Here is a 27,534-nt window from a genome sequence, read left to right on the forward strand (position 1 = left end):
CATAAAGAGACTACAGTATAATAATGTAGATTGTGAAGTCAAGCACTCAAAAATGAATTAATGACAAATTTAAGGCTGCCAGAGCATTGTGCATTACCACATTAAAAATTAATCACAAACACTTTTTCAAAAGAATTCTTTCAACGCTTTCTTCAGTGCTCAAACACACATTGAGAGGCAGAAATACATATGTATGTAATAGGCTCCCCTGAGCTCTCAGGAGCAAAGTGTACCTCCAGCTGAAACAGATTCAACAATCTATCCCAGGTGTAAATCACTGCGCTATGAAGGCTGTACATCAGAAACAAAGTTTTCTGTTACTTGTGACTTTTTTGTTTTCGCTTGTCAACTCCCAATTAGAAAGCTTCTTGCTCAGCTAAGCACAGCTCTTCTGAGGTCTTTAATATCCTTATTAAACTACACAGGAATTCAGCCAAAGGATGAGGCCAACTGACTTACCACAAACTGACAGCAAGAAGGAAGTGTGATGATGTTAAAGCGCTGTTTTCGTTATTTGATCTAACTCAACCTCCTCCCATTAGGAACTCTCAAAACATATAAGCAGGAATTTCAATTTCCAAAAGGAAACAGGTAGAACGTGTGCATGCATGTTTGTACATGCATGCACGTGCCTGAAGAAGCACAGGGCTCAGCAAAGCACAGGGTAAACACAGACCAGAGTATTAACAATGAATCAATATTCAACTTCTCTTTAAATGACATTTTCAAATTACCACATTGGCTGGATTATTCTGTACGTATTTCCTTCTAAACTTATTACAGAATATAATCTATTCCCACAACTCAGGGAAGGTAAGCCTGAAATCTGTGCAATCCCAAATAGAAATGCATACCTGATGATGTATGCTGTAGGACTTCGCTATTCAGAATGCATTCACTTGCTATAACTATGATTTGTATGTTTAAATGCTACAGATTTATTCTCCCTGAGCTGAGGGTAGGATTAATTGAAGCGTTGGTACCCACCAACATACTTGCAAAAAGTTCATTAATTCACGGTGGATCTTATATGGAAGTTTAACCAGATTTAAGATAATTAACAGCTTTGATAAATTACGACTTTAACAGTAATTAAAACTAATTACAGTGCAAATCAGTAATTAAGATATTTTTGGGTCATTATTGTTCTTCAGGAAGAAAACAAGTACTGCTGACAGGATTTTTTGCCATGCTAGATTAATTGCCTATTCCATGTTGCTCTGGCACAGATTTCAAGACACAAGTTTTAGCTGGGTCTATATCTACATGTGTATGTGGGTGTACGTGTGGAACACTCGCATGCGTGTGCATCTGTTCTAAGTACAAGGATCATCACTGAAGCATTTGATAAGGGGAGTAATTGAAAACATTACAAAGAGTTCGAGTAGATAAACAACAATATTAACCTCTGAACCTTCTCAAAATGCAACAGTGGCAAAAAAATACTGTACCTTGTGCCTATGTCAAGCCAGCTTCCATAATCTTTAACCAAAAAGAAAAAGTGCTAGGGAATAAAACAACTTTCATTAGTACATCAACAGTGCACAATTCAAAATAAACTCAAAACCAGTGTTTTCAGGTTGTTTACTCCAAATTTCTAATTCAAGTGGAACAAGGGCAGGACCTTTCCAGGAATGCTCATTTGGACCAAACAGAAAAATACTGTAAGAGCCAGAAACAGACTTAACATGGTATCAAATAAGAGCAGCTAAAGATGGACCGAATTCTCTCTCTGTTTGCAAGAAGCAGAGATTACTACCAGCTAATCTTCTCAATAAGTCAGTCCACCTTGCTGCTTAAAATAACAGGTTCCCAAATAACAACTAGTATCAAAAAGGAAGTATACTGTTTTCATAGAAATCTGCCATAAATGTTGGACAACTCCAACAGTTTTTCATCTGCAAAATGGCATAAAGTCAGGAAAAGACAGAACTGAACTATTAGTGAATTCTGGCTTATGGTCATATGAAACACGTGAAAGATTCAAGACTACAAACTAATGTTCTTCTACTTCTTCTTCTGCTTTATATACACATAGTTCCGGCGTATCACACCTCTTTGGTCAGACTTTCTTTGTACACCAACTGTATACTTATTAACTGTTTGAAAATCATTAAGTTAATATGCGAGAATATGTGAGGTACAAGATACTGGGGCTTGCTACACACCACTACTCGACATACCTGTCCTCTTCATTTTAGACTGATCCCATTAGTGAAACACTGAGTGTGATTCACAAACATTTTAATCCTTTTCCTATATAAGTTATCAAAAATTAGTAAAAAGACTTGCTTGGAATGAAGCAAAACGAAACCTTCTCAATTTCTTACTCTACAGTCAAATTAGTCATTTGGTTTTGTATTTGCTGCTTTTCCTATAAAGTAAGATCCACAGATCACACTATTTTGTACACTGCAATTTACAGTGATACCATATTTGCAATACTCACATCAAAGTGACTAAACTCAACCAGCATACATGAAGAGAAAACACGAGCTCTACCTGCTACTCTTAAACAATTTCAGCTGATTTGATGATACTGTTGTGGTTTAACCCAGCAGGTGGATAAGCACCACCCAGTCATTTGCTCACCTTACCACCCTCCCCCTCTTCCCAGTGTGACTGGGGAGGGAATTGAAGAAAACAAAGTGGAACTCATGGGTTGAGATATTTAGGGGTGCTACTTACTAAGTTGAAGACAGTTAAAGGAGAACTACAAAAATGTACTTTTAATCTGTGAAAACTATACTGGGTTATTATTGTTCAGATTTAGGTTATTTCATCTAGCTTTGATTGTGGACACAAACTGACTGAAGATTTCATTGATTAAGAGTTTATTACGAAGGGCACAAAATCTCTTTTCTCAGACGTTGCAGATCTCCTGGATTCTGGCAACATCAACAAAGAAAACGATACATAACATGTATTTTCCTTTGTGTCTCTTCTTATAGGAAAAGTGGGGGACCATGAGGAGAAGGCTCACATTCCTGAAAAATTAAGCCTGGCACAAAGCTAAAATTGATTTAAGCATTGCCTAAGAGTTTGACTGGAAAGCACATGAAAAGCTCAGATTAAGTTGTTACTTCATTTTTGTTTCTTGCTATTATAAGAACATTATTTCCTTAGAAGCTTTAATTACATGAAATTCAAAGAGTGGTGACTGCAGGAGTGTTATCTCTAAATTATGCTGGGATTTCAATTTGTTGCCCTAGCTGCAAAAACTTAGAAGTCTGAAACAAATTCAGATCCTTACATGGAGTTAGTAAAGCCCCCTTGGCTCCATCTTATTTGAAGAGAATGTGCAACAACAACTTACCAAAGCCATAATGTCTGAAATCACAAGAACAATGAGGAAAAGGCTGCAAAGAAAAAAACAGAACCAGACTATTATCCAACATACATGCCCACAGACATTGCAAAGCTTACTAAAATCCCCACAAAGAAATTAAAATAAGATACAATTTCTTGTGCTTGCCTTTCAATCACTCAGCTACTTTTGCATTTATTAGAGAACTATTAAAATACATGACTAGAATATTTGGTATTTGGTATTTGTAATCCCACCCTGCTTGAAACAGACATTTCACATTAGCAGTTTCAATTTTGCAACAGAGAAACCTAACACGAGTCATTTAGCAGAGAATAAGAGCGTGTTGGAAGCAGCGCCTGTCCATTTCTGACACTGGGAGCTCATGCACTAGCTAAGCCAAATAAAGCTGATTTAGAAGCTTGAGGATGGATTCAAGAGGGAATAAAACTGTTTTGGATAGGGAGATAACTGAGCTGATTGGTCCTACTCTGACATCCTCCCTGCTGAACAAAGCATGCCTCCTTTTCCGAGCTCTGGGCTCCCACAAGCTCTTCCAGCAAAGCACAGCATTTTGGAGGCATACTCCCAGACTCCTGGGAGCCTGTCAGGCAGCAGGTTACTTCTGGGAAGTAGACTGCAGCCAATAAAACAAACCAGAAGGGAGCACGTAGAGCTATTTTTTTCCCCATTAACCTAATGTTCTTTTCATTAAACTATGTAAATCCTAAATTGCATGAAAGCAATTACTATAACTGGTTAAAACTAGTTTCTAGTTAATGACACTGAAGCAATGTAGCAAGAAGCTGACCCATTAGCAGAGAAGTCCTTAAGTATAATACAGCTAATTTGTCAGTAGTATCACCATAAATCCATGAAGCCTTTTAAGGGAAGAACTGTCCTGCTGCATTCAATGAGCCTGTAGAGGGGGACACCCGTACCAATGTCTTCTAATAAGGGGTACTGCCATTGCTTAAATCAGCTATATTTCGTCAGTGAACTAGCATGCTAGAAACCTACTGCATCTCAGACTCACTGAAAGGCCTCTTTCCTCTTACCTATGGCTCAGATCGGGTGTTGCAATCTTGCACTGTCTAGGAATCACTCAGCTAGAGGGCTGTTTTCACAGGCAAGTTATAGGCACATTCTGACAGAATATTCTCCATGAACAGGAAAAAAAAAAACAAGGAGTTTGGGAGCAATTCGTTGAAATCACAAAAATCTACTTTCTGCCATTCTGAACTGTAGGAAACCTTTCACAAAGGAAGGACAACACTAATTTCACTGTATGTTTATAACACTACAAAAACAAGATTGCCTCCTGCGATGCCTTAATTTAGCTAGCAGGGGCAGCAAGAGCAATAATGAGAGCGCAGTACAGGCACTGGGATGCACTGAGAATCAGAGCACAACCCCTCCAGGGAACCTGGGCATATCTTGTGGTTTCTGTCTCATTCCCAAGCTGATGCTGTAGCAGTATATTTGCTATTGTTACCTGAGCAGTTAAACAAAGAAAGCAAAAAATCCCAACCTAAGGTACAGCCACAGTCTCAGAGTTGTAAACATGTACTTGTGCCTCACAGTTTAAGAAGTTTGTATAATTTTGCCTCTCACACACACACACGGACATTTCATAAGAGCTTGCAATAGCTCTGGCATCATAAGCATTCATAAGTTGGGAAACACTGACCTTTATGATGCCTGATCCCTATACATGTAAAGTGCTAGCTGATTTTCTGAACAACCCCAGTTCCTCAATGCAGCTCTGCTCCTATATCACCCTTAGTGAGGAAGGTAGATACCCTTCTTTGGAGGTTCCAATGACAGCTCACACAGACTGCTTGCACAGCTGAGGCAGGAAAGGTTTAGTGGGTGAGCCTTGTGCTGTTTCTCCAAATTTGTCCTGGTCTAAGGTTGCCATGTACATCCTAGTACTGGGTTGCATTGTAATAAGGAGACAACAGGCAGGGCACGGACGGGATGAGAACGAACTGAAAGGCACAGGGTATCACAGTCAACATGGGCAACTTCCTCCAACTTAGCTGAGGAATATGCAGTACAAAGTCGCTGCAGTACCCCTGCCACTGTCAAGTGAGACCCTCAGTCAATCTCACATAAGATCCCACTAAGACAAATTCAAAATCAAATGGTTGACCAGGACCTCCTCCATGTCAGCACCATGATGAGCAGAGGTTGGGTACTCTTCTCACAGTCCCTCTAAAAAGTCTTTAGAGATGGAGAAAGAACTGGCAGTCATCTAATCCTACTGCAAGGAAAAAGTTATTTACTCAGAAGGCAGTGAGGCAGTGGCACAGCTGCCCAGAGAAGCTGTGGTGCCCCATCCCTGAACGCTTACGGGCAGGTTGGATGGGGCTCTGGGCAGCCTGATCTAGTGAATAGCAGCCCTGTCCATGGCAAAGGGTTGGGGCTGGGTACGTATTAAGGGACCTTCCAACCTAAGCCATACTTTTTTTTTTTAATTAAATGCTACTCACGATGAGGTCAGTGCTACAAAGCTCTGAATTGGTTACATTATAAATAGGTTATTTTTAAAATATTACACTATTGGCAGAGTTGCAATATGAAACAAAAGTCAAACTTTAGGTTCCACTCATTTTTCTACATTACGAGGAAAAAAGTGCTCTTTCTGTGTGTTGTCAAGAAAGAATATTAAATATCATTGCCTTAGACAGCGCAAACACTTCCATTTATAATCATTTATCACAATGAAAAGAACTCCTGAGCTTGCAAAATCACTGAACAAAAAATATGAACCACATTAACAAGTAGAAGTAACATTATAACTTGTTTTTTCTTTTAAATTTAGATTGAGATTTGGCAATTTTTAATTCTTGCAGAATAGATTTGTTATCCTTACTAATGCAGAAATACAGCACTTACTGTACCTCTTAGATGACAGCTGTGTTGTGACTTGAACAGCTTCAAAAGCACACGATACCAGAAGAAATGGTATTACAACCTGTTTAAAACACAAACAGCATTCTGGTTTATAACCATATTTACAAAACAAACATGGCAGGTTGTGGAAATATTTTCCAGATTTTGAAATTATCACAGAATGTGTATGTTAGAAAAACAAAATATTGGCAAGAAAAGGTGGAAACGCATTCTGCAATAGTATGCTTAACAAACAAACAGAAAATCCCTCCCATAGTTGTAGCTGAACTGCAGTGAAATAAACCATGAGGCAATATGGAAAACTATAATTAAAACACCCTGATGATCCTCACTTCATTTAGCCCTTTCTTAGCACTGATGATAAATACTTTAGCAAGGCCAAAGGAAAAAACTGTTGAGATGCCAGATCTCACGTGACAGATGCAGAGCTCCAAGCAAAGTAGAATAGGTCATCAAAATAGCCATCAAAAATTAAAAAAAAAAATTAGAATATAGCTTGTATTCAGCAAGATAAAAGTTCACACTGCCCTCCAAACCCAAGGAAAGCAAATGAAAACAGTTCAGTAATTTAAGAAGAAAATAAAGCAAAAAACATTAAAAACATGAGCGCTGCCTTTTGCTCCTTCCAAAGTTGACTTGCATTCCTTAAGTTAGATGTGTGAAAGCATCTTGATTCTTACAGGCTAAAAGCTGTTCCCTAGAATCCAAAAGATTTTCAGTGACCAGTGTCCTGAAGTATAACTGCAACATAAGCCTGCTTTCCCGAGGACAGAAAAAGCAGAAAGGCAGAGCAGGGACTACTGCATATTTTAAAGAAATCTAAGAATACCCTATTTCCCTTCATGTTTTTCTCTTTAGCTCTGCCTTGGGCAGATCAGAAAAGAGCTTCCACACCCTGCCTGTTAGCAAGAAGTGCAATCCAGTCTCTAACAAATCATTCAGATGTTAAGAACATGTTAAAAACAGTACTCATTGTAAGAATGACAGCCTAATCAGGAAAGCACTCAAAGCTCGTACTTAATGTAATGTAGATAGATGAAACTAATAAAAGAAGTATATATTCCCTCAATGTTTCCGTAGATATTATACTACAGGGAAAACTTACCATTTTAAAAAACAATTTAGAGGTCTTCTTAACATTTGAAACTTCCATCTTAATATAATAAACCAATCTAATGCCATTAAATTATACTTTCCATACAGTTTAGTTTCTTTCCTTTGGGAATCAGAATTTAGCTCTAGAAACATTATAAAGGCTGAAAGCTTCACACATGGATGAGAAGGCTAATGAAGCTCAAACAAAGATATATGTTTTTGTAACTACTACGTACGTGCTACATTGTTTATTAAACAGTTCTTTGAGAAAATTTCACCAAGGTAGAATTACTAACCTTCAAGAGAAGCAAGCCTCCCATTATAAAGGGACTGAACACAGTCAGGAAACAATAGACAGACGCAGGATCAAAACTAGAGAGACGTGAAAAAGGCATTACAACATGTCTTCTAAATGGCATTTTGCATTTAAAAACATAGCACTTAGTTCATCCTGGGTACACGCATTTTTAAACAATACTTCTGGATTTCTTTTCTCTTGCTCAAATATTGAATTAGCAAGGATGTTTACACTTCACTTTTCTTTCTCTACAATTTTCTCTGCTGGTGCCTTTTGGGAAGTCATGCTGCTGATGAGCCATTAAGTTCTTTCAACTCCTTTCTATGTAATGAAAATTAAGATGACTTGTAACCAGTGTCTGCTCTTAAGGAACAGGTTACAGAGAGTAGAAACCATATTATTTGTTATCAATATTATTACCAAATATTGCTTTAATTCTGCTGCCCTAATTTTGCTGACTAAATTTATATTTGGTACATCAACTGTAGGATGTATTTTTGTAACCTACTGTTTCTCAAATGAATGAATACTACTTACCTGTTAATGGAAGCTATGTTTCCTGTGCCAAAAAAGGCTGTCACTATGAAGAAAACCTAGATGTATTTAAGGAAAACACACCACAGAAACAGTTGCAGTAAAACAAAGCATCCTCCCCTTCAATCCAATCTACTTCTCAAATCCTGTCATGAAACTCTAAGAAGCAGACCCACTATTACAGTTTCACATTGCATGAAGACAATCAAAGCACTGTCCAGCTCTACCCAAGATTTCAAATATGACTGTGTCAAATTTTACTGATAGAAACTGCATGCATAACATTTTAGTGGCTGTCTTAAAGTCCCCGCCAGAAACTTGGCAGCTTGTTCTCTGGGTTCCTAGCAAGACAGGAACATACCTGGACACAAACAAGCACATGTTTATGCTGACATATTGCATCACCAAACAAAATAGATGACTTTATTGAGGAATCAAATGCGGAAGAGGCAGTTGGCCATGAAACAAGACTAAAGGTTGTTATCCCTCCCACAGCTTTGTCCTCCAAAGGTGCTGAGCCTCTTCATTGCAACATGGGACTCCTACTGTACTCAGGAGGGGTAGGACAACTCTTGCACAATCAGTATAGCTAGAAGTTTTACCAACCTACTTTGTTCATCTAGATATGATGATTGCTGCTATAGCAGCCCATTAAAGATTATTCTACCTTCTGAGCTCATTGGGGCCCATTATGACTCACATCTCTTTGGTCAAAGAATGGTTTTAACTGCTTTTTCTTTCTTTATTTTTCTTCTTTTTTTTTCTTCTTCATTTCATCAGGCAGAGAGTTTGTGACAATGGCTCCTGCTGCTAGAACACCCTCTGGGTCCTTCCGCTCCTGTTACAGCCACTGCATCAGATCATTTAAGTCTCTGCATAAACAGCTTGCTACCAACTATTCAGCAGAATTGTTGTGATTCTGCACACAATATTTCTGAAAGATTAGGTCAGCATAACTACAGAAATTATATCTCCCAAGTGTATCACATCATTTCAAGTTTAGTAACACAGCAGGCTAACAGCATAGCGCAAATCTGTCAGTTGAGATTTATAAGAACAACAATTCTGTAATAAAACAGAAAAAATACCAGTGGCACATAGGTCTAATCAAAATGCTAAGCATATGCAATCTGAATCTCCTGGAAGATAAGGTCTCAGTGCCCTATATAATTTTGGGCCCTATATACAAAGCTTGAAAGATTATTTTCAAGATATACAACTCACAGGGTTGCAGATGCAACGTGATTGTTCTAATAGAAAAGGCCTCTAACAACACTATTTCTAATTGTTGTACATATCTAAATTTAAAACAAGCAAACATCCATGCCTTTTGAACTAGAATGTATCACACCTTTTCTCTGCAAAGGAGACTGCAAATTGTCTAGTTTATTTCAAGACCTGAACAGAATACATTTAAGTGTTTTCATGTAAGATGACATTAAAGTACCATATTTAAGTGTTTGATATTATGAGGTAGTATACTGAAGTTTTAAAAAACAATCTTTTTTGGGGGGAGGAAGGAAGAGGGGTCGGTTAATTTTTCGGATCTGACAGCAATAATTTCACTAAAAGCTTATTTTTTGTATAAAATCCAGCATCAGTAACAAATGAAACAGATGAACTTGCTCCAAGGTCTGATAAGTGGTGCTTCAGATTTCCTGCACAGAGAACACGTGTTCAACACCTAGCATGCTGCCTTAAGAAGGCACGCACCTTCTTTAACAATGAATTGCCTTTTTAATGATGTGACCATCTCACTTCTGCTTCTGCAGATTCCCAAATTCAATCAAATCAACAACACAAACTGCGATTCTGATCCACTCTATCAGATTTGATTATTCTACAAACTATAAAGCCTGTTTTTGCTGGAAGCAGTATTGAGGCAGCTTCTTCCTACCTCCATCTGTGACAACCCACCTGTGATAGAAAGTTGCGTATTCGAGTCTGGCTCATTCCAGACTCTCCCACTTGCATACTCATTACCCTTTCTGCCAAATAAAAAAAAAATCATCAGCAGATACAGTAATGCAAAATAACTGCAATGCTAATAAACAAGCAACCCTTCTCCTTAAGAACAAATCTCTTCTAGCAGCAAAATTGAGTGTATCACACATCCTTTCTAGGCCAGAATCTGGCAGTATGTTTTGTTAGAGTCTGCAGGAGCTTTTCTTCTCATCTCCCCTGATTGGACATGGTCAATGCCCACCCCTTAACAGTTTCTTCCTAGTACACTGTCATACTCTAAAAATGATAAAACAAGAATAATTTTAATATCACTTTTTCCAATTAATTTATCAAGGCTGAATGAATTCCCTGCAGCCAAAATGTAATAAAACACAAGCAAAGTTGAGAACCAGTGTCCTTAGAATAAAGGTTAACTCAACTGCATCAGTCGTCTTTTCCAACCTTAATGATTCTATGACTTTAAGATGCCAAACTTTACTAAGTTGCCAAGAAGATGGATTTCAAAAAAGCGCAGTTCATTACAGTTTTTTGTTTGTTTGTTTTACTGCTGCGTCAAAAAGCAATGTACAAGACCTCTGTCTTTTGAGCAACATCAGATAAATAATCTTCATTATTTTCTATTTCCAACAACTACCAGACTACAGTTTTTGATTGATTGAAAAAAAAAACCAAAAACATCTTTTCCTTGGAACACAGCAGCCAACAAAAGGATACAAAGAAGAAAGACCTGCGGATGTCATCTAGGTGGAGCTGTCGAAACTGAGTTATATCGGTAGCATAGGAGAAGTTGAAAAAAGCAAGCTGGAAAGACAGCAGGAGAAATCAATACATAACATAACGGATGTACTTTGACAGACCCACCATAGTTTTATTGAAATAAATGAGAAATAAGCCTAATTCCCTAGCAGTTGTTATTGGAGTGGTGTTACGCTGAGGACTGCAACCTTTCCTTTTTTTCCTCTTATTATACTTTAATGAGTCTGCCAGAAAGACTCTACAGATGAGGTGATGAGATGAACACAGTGGAGCTTCCACTGCTATCTACGCTAAAAAAAAAAAACAACACAAAAACACAAACCTTCTATGCCCTAGATTTATCATATTTTTCCATCATAAATATTCCTCCTCCTACACACAATCACTTTCAGTGCTCACATGAGTATGTGAAAAAAGACCCACAGAAATAAAGACCGCAATTATCCTTAGTTGACTTACGCTATGAATGAGAATACTAAAATATTCTCCATCTCCTTTAGTTCTCATCACAATAACACTTGACCTAAAGAGAACCGTTCATGAAGTTTTAGAAGCCAGTGAACTCCTTTTCATAGGGGAAAAGAAAAAAAATTCAAATAACAGACTTTCAATGCTGTCAACATTTTAATTAATATTAATCTCACATCAGAAAGCTGAGTTGAATTCTCAAGCACAAGATTTATTTTGGCTAAGTATTAACAGACATCTGAGAGATTATTTTTCTAATCTAAAAGTGGGAAACGAGAGAGCATTACTGTTTCTTTCACTTGGAACCCAAAGTCAGATGACATACAGATAGCGACAATGTAAACACTAATTATGGTTCACTTACATTCTTTTCATTTGATTTTTGATTAATGAAGTGATCATCATTGTTCTAGTCTTCTATGTAATACATTGCTTTAGTAGAATTTTACTTAAAAACAACTAGAAGATCAGAATACTGTCAGGCAGGCAAGCACCACAGATTCTGACTCTTAGCAATTCAGATGCTACAAAACATCCTCACATAAAATATCTCAAGTATATACAGTAAAAACAAACAGCAATTCCCATTTTCATTTCTGAAACCCAGCGTTAAATTGGTAAATTCCATTCTCTCTCAAGCTTTAAAATCATCTCCCCTGTGGAAGAAAAAAAATCACAGCATTTGAGAGATCCACTCTGGTGACTGCTTTGGCATGAAAGTTGTGTATCACCACTCTAACAAGTGAGTCTGGCCATTCCCATGCACTTTCACCCAGATTTTCCCTGACCAGCACCAAGGAGGGCACACTTGGGAGAAGTAGGGAAGAACCAGTTGCATATTTGCCTTGCTTCGAGCACACAGACAGCTCTCCAACAGGCACTTTGGCTCTAAACTAATGGCATAGCCACAGCTTGCTAAAACCTTGACCTAATCTAAAAGCAGCAGTGTAAGCAGCATAGGCTTTGGAAATAGCTTCAAAAATTTTAGGGTGAAAGAAGTTGTGTTGCCATCTATTACAGAACTCTTTCTCCAGGCAAATCCAAGAATGTATGAGTTCCTATTTAGTCTTCAGTTCGCTGTCTGGCTAATTAAAAATAAAGGGCCTTTCTTGATGAAAGTGGCAAGACAAAGTCAAACACGATTTCTTGCATTTCCCATGGCTCATTTCAGAAATGAAAATACTTCTTTTCAGTCTCTTATGTGGACACTCGCTACTGCCATCAGAACAAAGAAAGTACAGTGACACTGTACTTGATCTGAAGAGTTACTGGACCTTACTCTGAATTAGTGTTACAGAAGAGAGCGTTAGTGTCAAAGAAGAGAGCTTTGTATTTGGCAGAACATACTGCTAAGTCAAAATGATTTTCAGCATTCCTAGAAATAGCTCTGATGTGAAACATCTTCTACAAGGTCACATTCCCATTTCATGAGACAGCTGTTACTGGGCTCCCAAGCTCCAAAGAAGAAAATGCAGTCTTGCTCTATGAAAATAACCCAGAGCATTTATTGCACCTAAAGGAAAAAGAAGATGCTTCTGCTAATTTAAAACTGATATAACTATCTGGAGCTGTTACCTTTGGTTTGAGTGAAAGACCATAATGCTGCAATGCTTCTTGTTCCATCTGTATCCACACCAACATCAAACCGGAGAGCACCAGTGGAAATAGAGCTTCGTATCTGATGAGCAACATAATAATCACAGTAAGGGCAGTCACTAGCAACCATTTAACATCAAATACCATCATATTTATTTTTCTTTACCCAAATCATACATGGAAATCACAACTGCCACCATTTCTGAGTACCCACAGGTGGTTGGTGAAGTTTAAAGCCACACCACAATTAAATTGTACCAGTAGGACAGGCAGAATGTTTCAGTTTTGCTCAGTTGTGTTTTGCATCCATTTCTTCATCTGATTGTTGCCACAGCGTTGGCTGAATTCCCACTGGTATGGTTAATAAAACTGATCCAAATAAAATTGAATTTAAAAAGAAACAGGAAAAAAAAGTCACACCCAGCCCTTGTTTTCTTCAAAATTGAAAGCATTACAGTAAGACTTATTGATAACTGAGAAGGTTCAGACCAACTTAGCATCTAGGAAGTGTGTCTCTTTAGGATCTAATTACACAACCTCATACAGGTGACTTCAGACCAGCTGCCAGGAGAAAGGCAGTCGTGTGATAAAAAGAACATCCCATTTTATTGAACTCAAATGTCTTTTTTGTTTTCTACGTATCAGTCTATTCCAGCAGCAATATCCATTCCAACAACAGTGTTAAGTCATACTCTAATCAAGGCAGCTCAGCTATTGTAGCAGCTAGACCTCTTGTCTCACAGGGGCATTGCTGGCTTCTACAACAAACTATGAATGTATTAATCTGAGAAATTAAAACATCCTGACAACTTGGGGGTATAGACTTTCATCAGAAAACCTTGTTTTTCCCTGCCTTCTATGTTCCAGGTGTACTTCACAGTGCTCTCATTTATTTTTTTTTTCCAGATAAAATTCTAAAACAAACAGTGACTGTGACACCAATACTGACAAGACTACTAACTTGTCTAAAATTAAGAAAAAGATTGCATTTAATCCTGCTATAGTCTCTATAATTCCCTGATAGTGTATCTACAGACTGCTTTCAAACTGGAACAAAAGGTTTTGGACTTTTCTGTTTTAATTATAAAAATGATAAGCAATTAAGAAATGTGAAAATGACAATGCTTGGGTTGTCAGCAGCAAAAGTAGCTGCAAGCCTCAGAGTTGTTTATGCTTGCCTGCAAACTGAACGTCTTCAACTGAGTGAGTGACAACTTATAAGCAGCTATGCTTTGCAGCTAGCTTCAATACTTCTACCCAGCTACAGCTAGAAAGGTGCTGAAATATTAACACAGCATTGAGGAGACAATGCAGAACCTGGATTTTGTTGCAATTTTTCTTCTTTTTTAAAAATAATTTTCTGAATTTGTTGGTCTGTGTGAACACTGTAGGAAAGCACCAGAGAGTACTGAAGTGGTTTGGCGCAACGCCATGACATAAAAAGGGAGGTTGCCACTCTCACGAAAAACAACATTCGTGCTTTATCCAGTAGCAGGACAAGTTAAGAAAGTCAAGTGCAAGAGTGTGTGTAATGACAGAAGACTGGAATCACAATTATAATGGTGAACTGGGAGAAAGGGAGATAAAAATTAGAAAGATGTAAGATATTTTATTCCACTTAATTTCCCAGTGCAATTATGTCCAGAGGATAAATGAGAGGGGAGGTAAAAGGGATGGTTCCAACATTCCCCGCTAGTTGTGCTTTTACGAGCTACTGAGTGGACAAAAAGCCAGTTAGCTGACATGGAGTTTTCTTCACTTAAACCTCCAAAGGGTTGTCGTTTGCCCAAGAGAGGAGCAAGCTCTGCTTTTTCTGGGAGCCTAGCACCCTTTTGAAGAAAGTTACTTCCATGACGTTCCACACTTGACTTATTTCAGGGCTACTTGTTTCCCATCACATCTCCTTCACTTTTTTCACTTCTTTTCTTTCTGAACAGAAAAGCACGTGCTAAACAACAGGAGATGTAAACTAAAACAGATTTTTTTATTTTAGTGCAAGACTGTTTGAATATGCATCCTTTCAGTCTCTGTTTGGTCTAGCTGAAAGGAATGTCAACAAAACAGAGAGCTTATAATAAATACAAAGAGAACTGCGGAAGTTCCCCTGAAATATTCCTCAGGGAACTGAAAAAGAAATACACAGTGAGATTAGAGCTGGAAGCAAGCATCACATCCTTTACAGGAATGCTCGTGAGATTCAGCAGACAATTTCACATTTAGCCCCTGATTTTCATATGCAAGAACAAAACAAATAGAGTAAGAAATACCCTGTGCTGAGGAGCAGGTAGGTGGCCATCAGTGAAAGCAGTATGCTGAACAGTCGCTGGAAGAGCAATGTGGGACTCAGTAATGGCAATGCAGAGGAAGAAGCTGCAATAAAGGAAGACCTGTCAGTCATTGCATGCAGAATATTTCCTCCTCGGTAACAAGATAACATTCTTCAAATCTTGACAGTTTTATGTACAAAAATTCTATATTGGTCATACATGCCCTACTTATTTTGAAAAGTTACTTTTGCTGAAGAAAGCCCAAATTTTGGCTTTTCTTTTTCCATTAACCCTTCCCCAGGGTCTCATGGGAGGTGAGAGAAACTGAGAAAACTGAAAACAAGCTACTGGAAGAGAGTGAACGAAGAAGAAGAAAAGTAGTGGAAAAGTATCCAGGTGCTTGAAGTCAGGAAAGGAAGAAGGAAAAGAATTGCTCTGATTTGGCCGTTTTAAACCTGTGGGGATTTTTTGTTTGCTTGTTTTTAAAAATGAAGATTTTATGTAATATACTTATAAAGGAGTGGACAAACAGCATTGGTGTAATTCCTCACTGTAAGAAGGTCCACTCGCTATCCAATAACCTCAAAGGTTGCTTCAGCATTAAGTCATAATTACTCATTCTATTAAGGAACAGAAATCAAACTATAATATACAGTAAGTACATCTGTTTTGTTCAGCTTATTGTCACAGTATCTATGTAACACATCTATGAAAGAGTAAAGAGGCAGTTTCTGCAACCTTCATTTCATTTCATTGCCCAGGGAGGTGGTGGAGTCACCCACCGTTCCTGGTAGTGTTCAAGAGGTGCCTGGATGAGGAGCTATGAGATATGGTTTAGTGCTTGTGGTACTAATAGGAATGGGAAGGTGGTTGGACTAGATGATCTTGCAGGTCCTTTCCAACCTTGTGATTCTGTGATTCTGTGTGATTTCCTGTCTTATAGTCTTGGCCACTGCTACAATTACAGAATAATGGACTTCATCTCAACAGTGCTTCAGCCTTCTATTCCATTTACAAGAAAGGTCGTAAGAAAGGTTGTAAGGAGGATCCGGGGAACTACAGGCCTGTTAGCCTGACCTCGGTGCCAGGGAAGGTTATGGAGCAGATTGTCCTGAGGGAGATCATGAGGCATGTGTGGGATGACTGGGGGATCAGGCCTAGCCAGCATGGATTCATGAAGGGCAGGTCCTGCTTGACCAACCTGACCTCCTTCTATGATCTAGTGACCCATCTGGTGGATGAGGGAAAGGCTGTTGATGTGGTCTACCTAGACTTCAGCAAAGCCTTTGACACTGTCTCCCACAGCATTCTCCTGCAGAAGCTGGCAGCCCGAGGCTTGGATGGATACACTCTTGGCTGGGTAAGGAGCTGGCTGGAGGGCCAGGCACAGAGAGTGGTGGTGAATGGAGTCAAATCCAGCTGGCGACCGGTCGTGAGTGGTGTTCCCCAGGGGTCGGTGCTGGGGCCTGTCCTCTTCAATATCTTTATTGATGACCTCGATGAGGGCATCGAGTGCACCCTCAGTAAATTCGCAGATGACACCAAATAGGCTGGAAGTGTGGATCTGCCTGGGGGTAGCGAGGCCATACAGAGGGATCTGGACAGGCTGGAGAGCTGGGCTGAAGCCAATGGGATGAGTTTCAACAAGGCCAAATGCCGGGTCCTGCACTTCGGCCACAACAACCCCAGTTGACGCTACAGGCTTGGGGCGGTGTGGCTGGAGGACTGCGTAGAGGAAATGGACCTGGGGGTATTGATTGATGCTCGGCTCAACATGAGCCGACAGTGTGCCCAGGTGGCCAAGAAGGCCAATGGCATCCTGGCTTGCATCAGAAACAGCGTTGCAAGCAGGAGGTGATTGTTCCTCTATACTCAGCACTAGTGAGGCTGCACCTCGAGCACCGCGTCCAGTTTTGGGCCCCTCACTGCAAGAAAGATATTGAGGCCCTGGAGCGAGTTCAAAGAAGGGCAACAAAGCTGGTGAGGGGTCTGGAACACAGGGCTTATGAGGAGAGGCTGAAGGAGCTGGGAATGTTCAGCCTGGAGAAGAGGAGGCTCAGGGGAGACCTCATTGCTCTCTATAACTTCCTGAAGGGAGGTTGCAGTGAGCTGGGGGTCGGCCTCTTCTCTCGTGTCATTAGTGATAGGACCAGGGGGAATGGCTTCAAGCTACGGCAGGGGAGATTCAGGCTGGACATGAGGAAGTATTACTTTTCAGAAAGGGTGGTCAGGCACTGGAACGGACTGCCCAGGGAGGTGGTGGAGTCACCGAGCCTGGGGGTGTTCAAGGAAAGACTGGATGTTGTGTTGAGGGACATGGTTTAGTGGGAGCTATTGGGAATGGGTGAACGGTTGGACTGGGTGATCTTTTAGGTCTTTTCCAACCTTGGTGATTCTATGATTCTATGATTCTAGCATCACTTGTTGCTTTCCATGCTTACAGAAGGCCCAGCTTAAGGAGAAACTCCAGGGACACTCACTGCAAGCCAGAGCAGCTGGAAAGAAATTCAGTGTGGCAACTAGACTCTTGTGAATGGTGCTCAGTGCATCAGATGTGCATCACTCTCTGTATACAATCACAGATGAAAACAGATGTGTGTGTGTGGCAGATGATAATTAGCCTTTCCAACTTTCATATGACACATGAAATATTAACCATCAAAAGACTTGCACACTTCTGGCTGACCTATAAAGTCTCAGTACACGTTCCTTGTACAATTACAACGTGAAATTCCCCAAAACTTGGCTAGATGCTATGGTATGCTGATGAAAACTTTAAAATATAATGTATATTGATTTAGAAACATCTGCTAACACTAAAAAGAAGGTTCTGAAGAACATGGAAGTGGCTGGAATCACTTCGTGCCTCCTGGGTTTAGGTCTGTATGTTTGTGGTTACCATACAGGGACTGCAACAACCACACAGTCTAACAGCTGAAGCCAGCAGGTCCTTTTTTCAGGCTTGCAGGCACACACGAGTAATTTGCTTGATTCCTCCCAAACCAGTCTTTCTTTAAAATTTTAATTTAGGTCTAAAATTATTATTTTTTGAAATACGGTAGGTTCCATTTTCATCAGAATGGCTATCTGAAGAGGGGACAACAATTTGTTAGAAAGTCTCAGAAATATCTAGCTTATCATTGTCATGAATAAATACTAATAACTGTATTTCTGGTTGTATAAATAGAGAGGGGGAAAATGACAGCTTAATAAGCAACAGTATTGTTCTTCCACAAGTAAGCAAAAAGATGAATAGACATTTGACCACCTATAGTGTAATCAATCTTGGGAAAGCTACAGTAGATCTTGGTGCCTTATTTCTTATTATAGAATCGTAGAATCATAGAATCACAGAATCACAAGGATGGAAACGACCATCAAGATCATCTAATCCAACCGTCCCCCCATTACCACAGCTACCACAAGCACTAACCCATATCTCGCAGCTCCTCATCCAGGCGCCTCTTGAACACTGCCAGGGACGGCGACTCCACCACCTCTCTGGGCAACCATTGCAATGCCTGACCACTCGCTGAGAGAAAAAGTTCTTCCTTACGTCCAACCTAAACCTCCTCTGGTACAACTTGTGGCCATTTCCTCGGGTCCTGTTTGTTGCCTGGGAGAAGAGACCAAACCCCTTCTCATCACAACCTCCCTTCAGGAAGTTGTAGAGTGCAGTGAGGTCTCCCCTGAGCCTCCTCTTCTCCAGACTGAACAATCCCAGCTCCCTCAGCCGCTCCTCATAAGACTTGTGCTCCAGACCCCTCACCAGTTTCGTTGCCCTTCTCTGGACACACTCCAGGGCCTCAAAGTCTTCCTTGTAGTGAGGGGCCCAAAACTGGACACAGTGCTCAAGGTGCAGCCTCAGCAGTGCTGAGTACAGGGGGATGATCACCTCCCTGCTCCTGCTGGCCACACTATTTTTAACGCAGGCATTATGTCACATTTTTGGTGGATGCTAATGACAAGGCAGATGCTTGCTGTGGTTATGCAACTGCTTGTTGTGCTTATGACAAGGAATCTCTCTTCACTAGGAGTATTGAGGGCATTCCATTGGATGCCCTAGCTTTTTACCTGCTTAGTTCTGTGTTTAATTATGTAAAGCAACTTCAACAAATGCATAAGGCTCCTACCTTGAATATCATATCCACTTGAAAAGATTACTTCCAGTCTGAAAAATGTTGCTAAAATATTCAATACCAGCATGGCAGCAAAGAGGGTACACAGTTTACTTCATTTTAGCTTTATTTTTGTCATAAAAACAACAACATCAGCAAAGAGAATTTCTGATATACTTTTTCCTTATAACTCTAGAGTTCTCTGATTTCCCAAATCTCAGAGATGAAAAACACATTTCTTTCACTGTCACAGAAAAGAATGATAACCTTTACCCTCAGTTCCTGCTACAGTAAGCCAAGCAGGACATCACTGATTTCATTGTCTTTAAAACTGCAAGGAATTCATCCACATAGAGACAAGCATTTAGCTTAATAGGCTACAAAGGAAAAGAGGATGGAAGGAAAACAAAACTACATTATGAAGAGTATTCCCCACACAAACAGTGATCACAATCACTTGTATTGGTCTTGAATTTGTTTACTCAAACAGAAGTAAGACTTCTAGAACTGACAGGATTTGATAAAGTTAAAGCAATGTCACCAGTACAGGAATATACAAAATATAGAGGACGTCCAGCAACAAGAGAACACAAGTCACAGTTCTTCCATTAAGCTACATCTAAATTATAGGTCCTGACTTCTGGAAAACTACTGCTTTCAAATTTGAAAGGGAAATTTTTTGGTCTAAAACAATTCCCACATTTTGGATCAGACAGGGATAAATACTGCCTAACATTTGCTAATGGAGCCATACAGAAATTATTTTACAGCTGAAATACCAAACGAATTACTTTACTTTATATCATAACCCCAGTGATAATTACATTTGCTCTGTTTAATGATCCTACAATTTTAATTTAAGAGCAGTGAAAAATCCAGACTTGTAATTTTTTTCTTTAATAATTAGCTTCTAACAGATATCAACCATATACTAATTTTACTAGTTCATAAGCATTTTCTAAGTGAGCTCTGAAAAGCACATCCAGTAACCCAAGGCTCTTTGCTGTCAGCTGCAGCTTTAGTTTTTACTGAAATACAGCAACATTCTTTTCCTCATGTCCCCACGTTTTAACTGGCTTGTTTGTAGGACACCTCAGATCACTCTTATCTGGCCTCAAGTAAACAAAAAGGGCATTTTTATTACTATAACCCTAAAAAGGATATTTAAAACAAAAGAAAAAGCTACTTGTAAACTCAGTTGTTAGTGTTTTATAACAACCTTAAAAAGGAGTAATATTTTAGAAAATTTCCCAATGTGTTTATGAGAAAAAAACTTACCTTAGTAAACATTATCAAACTTTAAGAAATCAAGAAATATGTGGAACAGTAAGATGTTGATACTCAACCCAATCCCTTACACTGAAAATATTATAAAATAAGTTTGGGAAGCAAGATGCTTACCTAGAGTCGTCCAACTGATAATTTGATTGAATACAGGCAATCCTTGCTTGTTTTTAAGACTGTTATGAGTACTGCTCACAACATACGTTGAAAGTGCAATACTGAACATCTTGGAAGAGGAAAAATCAAAGAAACACACAGTTAGTCTGGAATCTCTGCCATTCCATATTAAATATGCAAATATGCTGTCCAGTTGCATAAACACCTCATCTGAATCAACAGAAGAACAGGAACCCTGAGGAAGACTCTGATGTGCAAGCTGAGTACTTCTACCATTTTCTACCCATAATTTTTTTTATTAAAATAAGTGCAACTGTGATAAAAGGAACCAAACAAAAAGCCAAACAGAAGTACGCAGAGGAGTACATGCCCTTGACTGGCAGCCATGAAGAATCAGCACAACTTCTGGCTGCACTGCAGGACCAGGTACAGGGTGAAGGGAAAGCGTAGTTAAGAGCTGCACAGTTCTTGGGAGAAGAGATAGCAGCAGCACAAACTAGAGGTGTAGTTTAAAGGACAAAGAAGCTGCAGCTTTAGCAAATTGCTCAGATGAAATAGTCTGAGACACCTCAAGCAGAAACCTCTGCTTTGGAGAAGCAGTAAGATGGAAGGGTTTTGTTTTGGGCTAATTCAGGAGATGTCAGCCAGTCATCAAGCATGAGCCAAAAAAAAAAAGGGAGGGGAGAAAATTACCACACTCAGATATTTTTGTAAGTAGACAATTACTCAAGAAAACTTTTGGGCCAAGTATTCAGTTATTGTCATTTGTTCACAACAAATCAAGCATACACAGCACTTTGCAAATGCGCTTTAAAATGGCACTCTAAGAAGCAACTACCACTTCGCTGCCTTCACTTTTTACCATATGAATAGCAGCCATCTCCCATCCAGACACACTGACATCTAGCGGTACCCTGTCCAGAGAACCTGCCCGACAGTCAGGTCCTTTTTGGGCTCAATTTCAGAGGTGCTCAGTATCTGCTCGTTCTGTTTAATTTCATGGCTCAAGAATATATAAGTTGCATTTTTGTCTGACATTAATAAACCAGATCAAAGAAGTACACCTCCAAGAGCTCAGGGAATTGGTCCATTTAGACTTCTGGTGCTTATTTGGGATCTCTGCTGTATTGTGGATATATCTCTCTCCTTCTTGATGCATCTTTTCAACTTCTTTTAGTGTCATGAGTTCTGGTAATCCCCTACTATTTCCTCGTTGCTGGTGAAGTCACTTTGCACCTGTAGTCATCACCCATAGTATAACTTATGCCTTTTAAGGTTCATGATGATCAGAGCGTCAGTAAACTCCATTTACTTCTGCTAGATCTATGCCAGCGCCCTGGTATCCGCTTCAGAGACTTCTGTGTTCACAGTTCAGCTAACATCCAAACTGCTCTCAGTCTTCAAAGACATCTCCAGGGTTGTGGAGCAGCATGGAAGCAACTTGGATGTGTAAGCAGAGATCTCCACCTAAGAACCTGTCTTGTTTCCCCCCTTTAAACCCCCTCTGAAGTTCAGAGATTATTCCTGAGCGGTTTAAGGGCTGACCTCTGAGAAATGGTCATCTACAGGTCTCAGTTAGAAATAGGAAATCAAGGGTGACATCAGCACCTCTTTGCCAGCAACTATCCTAAGCACCACACATAACAGCAATACATGGAAAGAACTGTGTAAGAATCAGAATCGTCTATTGGATTTCTTCTGTTCTGTAACTCTAGAGTTCGGATGTGGATTCCTATTGTGGCTTTAAGTAATTTAGAGGAGAAAATTAATCAGCTGCCACCTTGGACCTACATGAAGCTCAAGTCTCCTAGGAATAACAGTTTGGTCCAGAACAAATCAGCCAGTGGTAACAACAGTGTTTTCAGCAGTGCAACAAAAACTGGACTTCAACTATGAAACTGCTGGCAAAGAGATAAACTCCAGCAAAAAAATTAAGTCACATGGTAAATTCTTCAGCAGTCCAGCTTATGGATTATAAAAAGACCTCAATTTTCACCATTCCTGAAGTCCTCTCTAAGACAGAAGTGGCATTGACCAAAATACAACACTATCCTTGCCACAGCGAAGAAAATTCAGAAACAAAATATTACTCCTGCTTTAATATGAAAAGAAAACCTGAAAATCTCTTGACAATTTTCAGAAAAAGTAAGGAAGTAATTAGTATCTTCTGCCTCCAGGACACAGTGACATATATCAAAACTGCAAATGTAGGTCTAAACATAACTGAAGATTTTGTAACCGAAAGGCAAATGTAATCATAATTTAGTTAAACCTTTATATTTATTTTGTTATTTATACCCTTTCATTGAAAAAAACTTTTTGATCATGATGTTTGGTTGTCTGGGACAACTTGTTTTGGTAAGGCTAAGGCAATGCAGGAAATCCACAATCTCTAGGTACAAAAGACAGTTAACTACTGAGTTGCCTGTAAGCGGACTCTCAAGTTCATACAGGTATGCAGTTCATATTCATTTCCAAGTCATACGTTCTGTCCCATCCATGGGAAAACCAACACAAAAACACACAGTTCAGGACTGGATCTGGATCTGAGGGACTTTGCTTCACTGGGGAGAGCTATGAACAAGCTGTTTGGTTTTTGTTTGTTTGTTTGTTTTTGCTTACTCTGTGGGTCCCTGGTTACTTACATCTCTTTTTGACAACAGGAGAGCAGGTTAATGTAATGGAGCAGACTTTGTTCTTTACCAGTTATAGTGTCTTCACTACTGGCTAGTTCTCAGATACAAAAGGAAGCTCACATGGACAAGAAAGGAGAAAGTTGTCTTCTGAAGAGGAAAAGATCCTTCAAAAAGCTTAGATAATGCTGTGCTTTCCTATTTCTAAATATAGAAGAAAAGCTAGGACCACCAGCTATTCCTTCTCCATTGTTGAACCTACAAAAAAGGTTAGCAAAGTTGCTAAGGGAATCCCAAGGCACACTGTAATGACTGCATGTACAGAAAGGATGCTTTGTTTTTCCTCCTACTTCAGTCAATGACTGACAGGAGGGAAGCACACAAAGAAGAAAGTACTGTAGCAAAGTAAGCTATCCTTTCATTCACCAGAGAAATCAAACAACCATCTTATTTTTCAGTGTAAGTGGTAACAACGTATCAGAGGAAAGCATAACTTTCAGTGCCAGCCTCCAACAAACAGATACATGGGTGCCATAAAAATTATCCGTCAGCAACCTCTCATCAGATGCAAAGCAGGAACCTGATCATGTGTACAAACATCAGTGCCCCAATCAACATCTGTTTTTGCAAGATAGGTACATATTATCTGATGAGAAGATGCCATGAGTTCAAAATACTCCAAATTGAATATTTTCCCCACTTCACTCCTTCTGAAAACTCCAACTCAAAAGAAAAACTAAAGGGAAAGCAAAAGAATAATGTTGTCAAGCAAAAACACCAGTCTTCTGATGAACATTTTCCACTTGCATTCTCGACAGTTCAGAGCAATCACAAACGTTTTAACCATTAAACAAGATCTTAACTGATGAACACCCATAATGCCACTGTAATGCTCTTCTCCCTCTTGGAGTCTGAATGCTCTTCCCAATCCTTTCTTCATCCAGAGTGAATGAGGAATCCCCTATTTTTCACTCCTAAGAAAGCTTTTGAAATAAAAATCTAATGGAGAGTAGTAATTAGATGTCACTGTTGTAAAAATATCCCCTGATTAAGGAGAAATTTGAGGAACTTTACGATCCTCTTGTACGTTGGGAGAGAAAGAAAGATGTTTCTCCCTGAACAAGCAGGCAAAACATTGTCATCTAATTAAGTATCTCAGGGCTTGCAGAATTTCCTGTCTCTGAAGTTGGCTCACGAAGCATCTGGTATTACTCCCTGACTACAGATCTGTTTCCACCTCCCTATTTATGAGTTTCTCCACAGTCACTCTGCTGAGATGCTGTAGCAGTTACATGGTGGGTTGACTTTGGATGGCTGCTAGATGCCAACCTAGCAGCACTCTCACTCCCTCATCCAGATCAGTTGTTTTGAAGCTTTCCAGTGAGAAGAGTCCACGGCTGGGTATATATGTACTGGAAATACACAGGACAGGAGCTGATAACTCTTTTCCAAGGAAAGCTCAAAACATTAAGAGAAACCACCTCCATATTACAAACTTGTGTGCACTCAGGTAAAGGGATTTTAAAACTTCAATATTCTTGCCTCTCCTCTCAAGCAATCTGAATTCCATTTCTGAAAAAAAACACCCAACAATATAATGAATACTGTGCTTAGCTCAATAGGAAATTCCACCATTTAAGTAATAATCAATAAAGCTTTTAAGAAACATTACTAATCCCAAAATAAAACCATTATCTTGTAAGAAGTTTTTTTTTTTTTAAATGAAAATAGCAGACATTCTCAAAGCATTATTAAAATCTTAAAAGCTCTCTAGAACTTAATTAGCAACTGCTATGAGAAAATCTACCTATTTCATGAAGCTGCCAAGAAAAATGCCATCTTCCATCTGAAAGAAGATTTAACAAATGGAACACCCACTCAGAAAATGGAAAGAAATCCTCGAACCAACAAGCTTGTCCTTAGTGTACACAGACAATCCATGCAAAAGTCAGTGTGAATTACATACACAGACTGGAGGCAGGATAAACTCTGAAATTCTTGGAGAAGAATATCAAAATGTGTATAGAATCATAGAATCATAGAATCACCAAGGTTGGAAAAGACCTTCAAGATCATCCAGTCCAACCGTTCACCCATTCCCAATAGCTCCCACTAAACCATGTCCCTCAACACAACATCCAGCCTTTCCTTGAACACCCCCAGGCTCGGTGACTCCACCACCTCCCTGGGCAGTCCGTTCCAGTGCCTGACCACCCTTTCTGAAAAGTAATACTTCCTCATGTCCAGCCTGAATCTCCCCTGCCGTAGCTTGAAACCATTCCTTCTGGTTCTATCACTAATGACACGAGAGAAGAGGCCGACCCCCATGTATGTACCAAAGCAAATAAATACGCACAGTATGAACTTTGAGAACACAGCATTACGATATATAAAATGAATATCATGAGAATATGGTCCTCTTGAAGAGGACAGTAAAGGGGAAAACTCAACAACAATCAATTTATTCTTGAATAACGTGGTAGGAAAAGGTTCTTAAAGTATGCAAAAATTTCCAGGTTAAAACACTAACATTCAGAATTACTGCAAAGTAGCAAGTTACCTGATAAAAATATACTTTCAGATCTTCTTTACTTTGGTATTTATTTTTACTTCTAGAAAAAGATGCCAAGGAGAAGCAAGAGATCAGAAGTGTCACCAAACCAGCAGCTACTCTATAAAAACAAAAGAACAAGAAGAACATTGGAAATGTGACCAAAAAGTACCAAATCAGGTTTTTTCATAGATGTGTTCTTCATTAAGAGGAAATAATTTGTTGCAATTATCAAGACAAAATACATTAAAGAAACTTTAACATTCAGTTCCTGAAAAACAAAATCCAGAGTCACCTATGTGTTTTTCAGAAGCTTTGTGGCAAAAATCACCAAAAATCACATACATGCTTTGTTAGCCATCAATTTTAGCTATTTTCAATTACCTCCATTTGTCACTTGGCTTCAGCACAGAAAGACTGCTGTCCAAAATGTCCATTTGTGACTGTTCTACTCCTGGTGTTGTCTCAGACATAAAAATGTACAATTATTTCATATATAAAATCAGTCTGCTCAAGCTGTATTGCAAAGGTAGATTTCATTTAATGATCTACCCAATACAGGAACACAATTGCAGGCTTCTCAGTCACAGAATGGAGATTGGAAGGCACCTCTAGAGAACAGTCCAGTTCAACTCAAAAGTATGGTCAGCAGGTTGCTCAGAGCAATGGCCCAATTGGGTGTTGAATATTTCCAACATTTCAAACTCCACAACCTGTCTGGGCAATCTGTTCCAGTGTTTGACGACTCTCACTGTAAAAAAGTCCCTTATGTTTAAATGGATTTTTTTTTTTTTTTTTTTTTTTGGTACCTAAATTTGTGCCCATTTCTTCCTTTTAAATGGATACCATTCAATCTGATGCCAAGAATCTGAATCAGTCTTTACTTAATATTAGTCTCAGAACTTGGGGTACACCACTACTGACTGACCTGGACTCATGTCACTGGCTGTAACCCTCTGAACTTCATAGTTCAGCCATTTTACAATCCATCTCACTGCCCATTGACCTAGTCTGTATATTTTTAGTATTTGTTTGAGAATCATAGCCACATTTTCCCAAATTTTCCTTTCATCCTTTTTTGGTGTCTTGCTTGCACTTTACACCCCTCACTACGGCTTTGGCTTTCCAAACTCATTCTGTATATTCAGACTGCGGCTCTACACTCCTCCTTGGTCATATGATTCTGCTTTCACCTCCCATACACCTCCTTTTTACTACCGAGTTCAGTTAGGAGCTTCCTGTTCACACCATACACATTTTATTAATGCACTGAAGAGGCCCTGGGCTGACCTATAGTGACCCTGTTCAAGAACAGCTTTAATAAATGCACGTATTTCTCACTGGCACTTTAATTTCATCCTGTTGTAGCTTTTCTTCCACCATCTCCTTATCTTCAATATCCCGAAGCAACACATATACATTTATTTTTCATTGTTACTTCAAATCTTTTCAACTTCAAAATTCTCTTGACAAGACTCAGACAAGCACAAGCTGCTTCAGAGGTAGAATGTTTCATTAAAAGAATAAATAGGAAGATGTATAGTCAGGGTAAGGTGAATGTAAAGAAATGTCAGGGAGGAAGACTTGAAGGTAATTTATAATTTTATTCCATTTTGATTTCTTTTT

At 39.2% G+C, this 27,534-nt stretch overlaps 1 protein-coding gene across 13 annotated transcripts in view; it reads right to left on the reverse strand.

Moving 5' to 3' along the window:
* Positions 1 to 27,534, reverse strand: part of PIGN (phosphatidylinositol glycan anchor biosynthesis class N) — a 115,195-nt gene that overhangs the window by 20,778 nt on the left and 66,883 nt on the right. For 6 of the 13 annotated variants that reach the window (XM_042839851.1, XM_042839856.1, XM_042839852.1 and 3 more), the window contains exons 19-28: positions 25,918 to 26,029; positions 20,725 to 20,833; positions 15,206 to 15,308; positions 12,918 to 13,020; positions 10,833 to 10,919; positions 8,157 to 8,212; positions 7,618 to 7,693; positions 6,214 to 6,287; positions 3,317 to 3,359; positions 1,452 to 1,504 (exon numbers count right to left, since the gene is read on the reverse strand). In XM_042839851.1, the coding sequence (XP_042695785.1) occupies positions 1,452 to 1,504; positions 3,317 to 3,359; positions 6,214 to 6,287; positions 7,618 to 7,693; positions 8,157 to 8,212; positions 10,833 to 10,919; positions 12,918 to 13,020; positions 15,206 to 15,308; positions 20,725 to 20,833; positions 25,918 to 26,029 (816 nt within the window). The other 7 variants (XM_042839861.1, XM_042839860.1, XM_042839859.1 and 4 more) reach the window with 6 other exon arrangements.

The sequence above is a fragment of the Centrocercus urophasianus genome, unplaced genomic scaffold, assembly GCF_019232065.1.
Source record: "Centrocercus urophasianus isolate 14NV4802_14NV808 unplaced genomic scaffold, USGS_Curo_1.0 seq_11, whole genome shotgun sequence".
NCBI lineage: Eukaryota > Metazoa > Chordata > Aves > Galliformes > Phasianidae > Centrocercus > Centrocercus urophasianus.